The 6,000-nt window shown below is 57.5% G+C and overlaps 1 protein-coding gene across 5 annotated transcripts in view; it reads left to right on the top strand.

Moving 5' to 3' along the window:
• Positions 1-1,702: 1,702 nt before the first annotated feature.
• LOC125636687 (receptor-type tyrosine-protein phosphatase kappa) overlaps positions 1,703-6,000 on the top strand; it is a 91,294-nt gene continuing 86,996 nt past the window's right edge. For 3 of the 5 annotated variants that reach the window (XM_075128314.1, XM_075128313.1, XM_075128312.1), the window contains exon 1: positions 1,705-1,910. In XM_075128314.1, the coding sequence (XP_074984415.1) occupies positions 1,808-1,910 (103 nt within the window). In that variant the 5' untranslated portion in view covers positions 1,705-1,807. Of the gene's footprint in view, positions 1,911-6,000 lie in introns of all 5 variants that reach the window. The other 2 variants (XM_075128315.1, XM_075128316.1) reach the window with 2 other exon arrangements.

The raw sequence follows: 6,000 nt of genomic DNA, 5'->3' as shown, positions 1-6,000 counted from the left end.
ATCTGGAACTGTGGAATCACTGTGCCCCCTTAACTGGGCTGTCACTCATAATGTTTTGCCAGTGACAAGCAGCAAAACCCTCCAGGCGCTGTGATCACTCAGCCACCAGCAGGAAGAGACAGCTGGCAGAGCTGGCATGTGGGCGGAGGCAGCATGTGCAGCTAGGTGCTGGAGAGGTGAGTTCCTGTTGCTCTTCCGGGGAGCCCCCCTGCAGGTAAGCACTACCCCCACCAACCCCCAGTCCTGAGTCCCCTCACACCCAAACTCCTGCTGCTGGAGGTTTGGGGGGCCCTAGACTGTCCCAGCAGCAGCCGGTGCAACTGGCTCAGGGGCTGCCCAAGCTGCTCTGTTGGCTCCCGGGCCAGGCACATGGGCCGCTGCAGAAGTCATGGAAAGTCACGAAATCCGTGACCTTCATGACAAACACAGAGCCTTAATCATGAGACACGCAATATGACTAGGGAGCCCAGCCTATAGAGAAGCATGTGCTATGCAGGAGGTCAGACCAGATGATCACAATGGTCTTTTCTGGCCTTGGAATCCATGAATCTATGAGAACAACTCCCATGAGGCATTGTGGCAGCATGTCCAAATAAAACTATTTTTGTTCAATTTTTTTATGGAAAAGTCGATTTTTGTCAGGCAAGTCGAGTTCCCTCCCGTCCCTGGCCTCGATCATATGGAGGCAGCTGCATGTCAGGGAATGCACAGCAAAGAGGACATGTGAATCAACGGAAAGCAAGGTCAGGCTCCAGGCTGGGAGGTCCCAGGCCAGTCCCCAATGGCACAGAAAAGGGGAAGCCAAGTGCAAGGCACAGAGTCTGTGCTGGGAATGACAGGGAGGCGGTCCAGATGCTGAAGAGTTTCACTTCCTCCCCGAGTCCCAGCTGCACATTGTAGTGGCATGTGAGAGGGAGAGAGGGGGAGGGAGTGCACAACAGACACAGGATGAGTTACTCCACCTCTGGCATAGGTTGGCTCCAAGGGGTCAGGTTTGCCACTGCTTCCAGATCTTACCACCCTGATGAAGACCATCATCCATGCAAGGGGGAAGGAGTATCCTCGGCCCAGCACTTGGTGGCAGTAAAAAGGTGGGGAACTTTGTTCCTGAGTTTGGAGGGCTTTATGCCCCTAAATCATGGGGTTCTTTCTATGAGCTCTAGGGCAGGAGGGAGACACTTTACTCCGAGGGCACCACACCATCTGAGCAGCGACTCCATGGGGCTCTCCAGAGCACCCATCCTAAACCTTCTCCCTATCACAGCCCTAGCACAACCTAGCCATCTCGTCTGATGAGGGGAGGGTTCAAAAACCCTTGTCAGTCCTGCCCTAGGAATTCCAGGATTCACGAGCTGTACCATGACCTGAAAGCCGCTGGCACCCTGGAAGCCCACATCCTTCCTGGAACTCTGGTCCATGGCTTGCATTATTACGCTGAGGCCCAGCTGCTCTCAAGTTCCCTGACTGCCTGCCACTGCAAGCTAGGCATGGGCCAAAGGGACCTAGGAGTCCTGGCCCAGTGATGAGGGGAAGCAGCAGATTGTATGTTCCCCTGACAGCTCACAGAGCAGCGAGGTTACAGAACAGGCCTGGAGCCACATGGTGCCTCAGCAGACCCGGAGAGAAACAAGAGCAGCTCTGACAGGAGTTTCCATCTCCAAGGAGGAAGCTCTTGCACCACATGCAATTTCTGTGTGTCTGGCTGTTTCCTTTCTTCGCTGGTCTCTGCCACGCTGAGCTCACACGGGAGCTGAGCAGAGAGGCAGAGCGCCTGGGGCTGAGTTCTGCCCTGGGGCTGTCTTGGAACATGGCCCTGCAGGTGTCTGCTCTGGCCCTTCTCCTGGCCCTTCCTCCACTGCTGTCTGCCCAGGGAGCAGGACTGCCCAGTTCCAGCCGCCCCAAGACTCCAGGTAGGACCCGACTCAGGCTTTGCTGCTCCCCTGGCTGCAAGTGGCTGCTGGGCTTTGCCCTGTCAGTCTTGCTGCAGTTGTCCCGGGAGGGGGCTGCCCTCTGCGTCCATGCCAGAGCCTGAGGGGCTCAGCGCCAAGCACCGCTCAGAGAGCTGGGGTGAAAGGCAGCTGAGGGTGATGCTGGGGCAGGAAACCATGTTCCCCTGGGGGGGCCCCAAGTGAGAGCTGTAGCTGTGTGCCCCTCAGGGAAGCAGGTCCCCCCCTGGGAGCAGCAGACAGGTCAGCGTCTGTCTCTGGACTGGGGATAAGAAGCCCGGGGAAGTGGCCTTCACGCTACCCTACAAATAGTATCACCAGTTCCCTGCGGGGCAGGTGTGAGTCCCACGCGTGGGTGGAGGAGAACCTGTGGGGTTCTGTTTCTTTTCCGGGAACAACTCTGGTACCAGGAGCAGGAGTCCAGCCAGCCACCCTGAGCTCCCTGCTCCCTCTGAGCCATGCAGACCCTCCTGGAGCCCCCAGCACAGTGGGCTCATTCCTGTAACGAGTTCATTGCATTCTCAGTGCCCACTGGAGGGGGGGGGGTGTACCTGGTATGAGTGATGGGACCATGCAGCAGGGATTCGTTTCCATAGCAGATGCACGTTGACACCGGCGCTGTACTGTGGGGCTGGCAGCTTTCTGTACGGAGCGCCTGGGAGTGCCCCAGTAAGCACCCCTCTCTGCCGGGGGAGCCTGAACTATGAGTCATTGTCTGTGGTGGAAAATGTGGTACAGAAGTGTCTTGCCATAACAATTCCCCTGCATCACATGGCCTACAATACGCATCTCTGTTCACAGTGGGGACCCACCCCTTCTGCCAAGGTGCAACTTTCATCTTCCCCTCAGCAGGGCAGAGTGACTGCAGGCATGAACCCGGGCGAGAGGAAGATGTGCAGGGAGCATGGCTTGTGTCCTGCATTGTTTTGCCAGCCCAGTCATTGGTCAGTGGAAACATGGCTCTGAGAGGGTGTTTGGGTTTGAGCAGAGTGGGACTGCCTCAACCTGTTCCTTAGTTGAGTTTGTTTCCATGAAAAAAGAACAGGAGGACTTGTGGCACCTTAGAGACTAACCAATTTATTAGAGCATGAGCTTTCGTGGGCTACAGCTCACTTCATCGGATGCATAGGATGGAACATACAGTCAGAAGATATAGATATATACATACAGAGAAGGGGGAAGTTGCCATACAAACTGTAAGAGGCTAATTAGTTAAGATGAGCTGTTATCAGCAGGAGAAAAAAACTTTTGTCTCGATCATCAAGCTGGCCCATTTAGACAGCGGACAAGAAGGTGGGAGGATACTGAACCTGGGGAGATACATTCAATATGTGGAATGATCCAGGCACTCCCATGGCGGCTGTAGCACCCTGCCCTGCAGCTCAACGCCTTTTGGCAGGATCTTTCTTAAATCAGTTGTTTCTTGAAATGGATCTGTCTGGGAAGAGCTGACAAGCTCGGTAAATTAGGAGCAGTTTGCATCGAGGTCACCGCTAGCAGAGCTGGCTCTGGGCTGGGCCCGTTTAAAAGCGCTGGTGCTCTAAGGGCCCTGCAGGTTGGCTCAGGAGAATGGAGATGGGCCCGTGACCCGCAGGCTGCTGGCTTTCATTCGGCCAAAGAGGAGGCACAGTCCTGACCTGATGGCTGTCTTGGGCTGCTGTGAAACGAGCTGGTGTGTCTCAGTCTGGTTCCGAGCGGACAGGTGTCCACACGACAGCACCCAGCAGGGAGCCCAACTGGCTGCGCCATGGAGGCTCAGCTCCCCTCCCGCGATGTAGCTTCCGCTAGCTCAGGGCAGGCCAGGCAGCGTTCGGGGAAGCTGGCGCTGCCTGGGCTGACGTTGCCCCGAGGAGAAACAGAGGCTTCCTGTCCCTGGGGCTTCAGGCTGGCAGTGCTATATTGAGTAAAACCACTTGCGCAGCCTGTGAGATGGCTCCCAGCCGGGGCCTTGGTACCCATGGTGGCACCGACTCCCTCAGAGAGGGCAGCAGATTCACGCCAGTGAGCGGGCCAGGAGCCTGAGGGAGCTGGGCAGGTCCCATCCCAGCACCCCAGCAGTCAGGACCATCTCCCTTTGAGTGTGTCATGAGGGGCTGCTGGCGTGAATGGTGCCCAGGCAGAAGCGGGAGGGGCTGCCTCGAACTCTCATGCTGAGGCTGAACTGAAAGTTGAGCTGTGCGCGAAAAGAGGAACCATGCCATAAACAACCCCCAGGCCCCCTCGGAGACACCAACCATCCCCCCCAGGGCCTGGCCGAGAGACGTGGCCAGGCCCCCTTGGAGACACCAACCAGCCCCCCGGGGGCCCGGCCGAGAGACGTGGCCAGGCCCCCTCGGAGACACCAACCATCCTCCCCCGGGGCCCGGCCGAGAGACGTGGCCAGGCCCCCTCGGAGACACCAACCATCCCCCCCCCGGGGCCCGGCCGAGAGACGTGGCCAGGCCCCCTCGGAGACACCAGCCATCCCCCCCGGGGCCCGGCCGAGAGACGTGGCCAGGCCCCCTCGGAGACACCAACCATCCCCCCTGGGGCCCGGCCAAGCCCATCCCAATAGCTGCCCAGGGGCCCAGTGCAGCCCCACCAGAGCCAATGGGGCAGGGGGATTCTGGGGTGAGAAGGCTCCATGGCAGTTGGGCTCCAACGGTCACCCCATAGAATGCTGGGCCCTGTAAGCCCCGCCCCCTTGGTGCAGGAGGAATCTAATTGGTGGGGAGGCCAACACAGGATCCTGCTCCTCCAATAGGGCCTCAAGGAGGGAAGGCTCTAAGCTGAGGGCAATTTTAAATGGGGTGTCTCCTGAGGAGAAAGAGGAGGAACCCCCGGAGGGATGGGCGAGCAGACAGGGTCCCCCTGCCCAGAGGGGTGGGAGAATGGACAGGGATACCCCCCACCCATAGGGGTGAGAGAGCAGACAGGAGCCCCTCACTCAGAGGGGCGAGAGAGCAGATAGGGTCCCCCCCACCCAGAAGGGCAGAGAGCGGACGCGGCCCTGTTGCCCACACACACTTGCAGCATCGCCAACCCCAAAGGTTCAAAAATCACAAGCCAGACCCAAAAATCATGAGACGTTTTAAGGATGAAGTGGTTGTTTCGTTCGGTCTCTTAACTGGGGACTCCCCCTTCCCCAGTGTGTGGGTGGCAAGTGTATAGAGCGAGGTGACTTGGGCTGTCCTCTCCCAGCGGCTTGATCCCAAACAATTGTTACACCCATGTGCTTGTTATTCAAGGAAGCTCACTCCTGCAGAACTAGACTGGAACTCCTGGCGACACAAACCACCTTTGCAGAATGGCAGCACTACCTGGAAGGAGCTCGCAACCCAGTCCAGTTATTCGCTGATCATAAAAAACTGGAATACCTATGTAGGGAAAAAGCCTTTGATCAATGGCAGCTTCAGTGGGCCCTGTTCTTCTGATGATTCGATTTCATTATCACATTCCGCCCTGGATCCAAAAATGGCAAGGCCGACGCCCTGCTCCGAAGACACATTATCAACTCATGAGGCCTCAGCCAGGAACAACCCACATTCTCCAATCCCATAACTTTCTCAGTGCCACTCGTCACCAGGATTTTCTCAGACTGATACACTCAGCCTCCGCCTCAGGAATTCCACCTGATGAGCAAGCTATTATCCACAAGCAACCACATGACTCCCAGGAAGGGTTCACATACGTGAGGGACCGCGTCTCTGTTCACCCTGGACCCACAAGAGTTGCAGTCTTGCATCTTTGCCATGATTTGCCCCTAGCAGGACTGCTTCAAGACCCAACGAATAATATCCTGCTCCTTTTGGTGCCCCCGGATGCGATCGATGATGCAGTCATTCATTGCCTCCTGTGATGTTTGTGCCTGCACCAAGACACCACGCCACAAGTCCTGTGGTCTCCTCCAGCCCTTGGACACCCCATCTTGACCTGGGGGACCATCACATAGACCAGGGGTCCCCAACGCGGTGCCCATGGGCGCAATGGCGCCCGCCGGGGCAGTCATGTGCGCCCCATGACACCGCGCCGCTGAAATGCCGCCGAGACGTGTTGCCGTTTCTCGGCGGCAGTT

This window comes from Caretta caretta, chromosome 5 (assembly GCF_965140235.1).
Source record: "Caretta caretta isolate rCarCar2 chromosome 5, rCarCar1.hap1, whole genome shotgun sequence".
Taxonomy (NCBI): Eukaryota; Metazoa; Chordata; order Testudines; family Cheloniidae; genus Caretta; species Caretta caretta.
The sequence above is the reverse complement of the archived record's forward strand: the minus strand, read 5'-3'. Positions and strand labels throughout refer to the sequence as shown.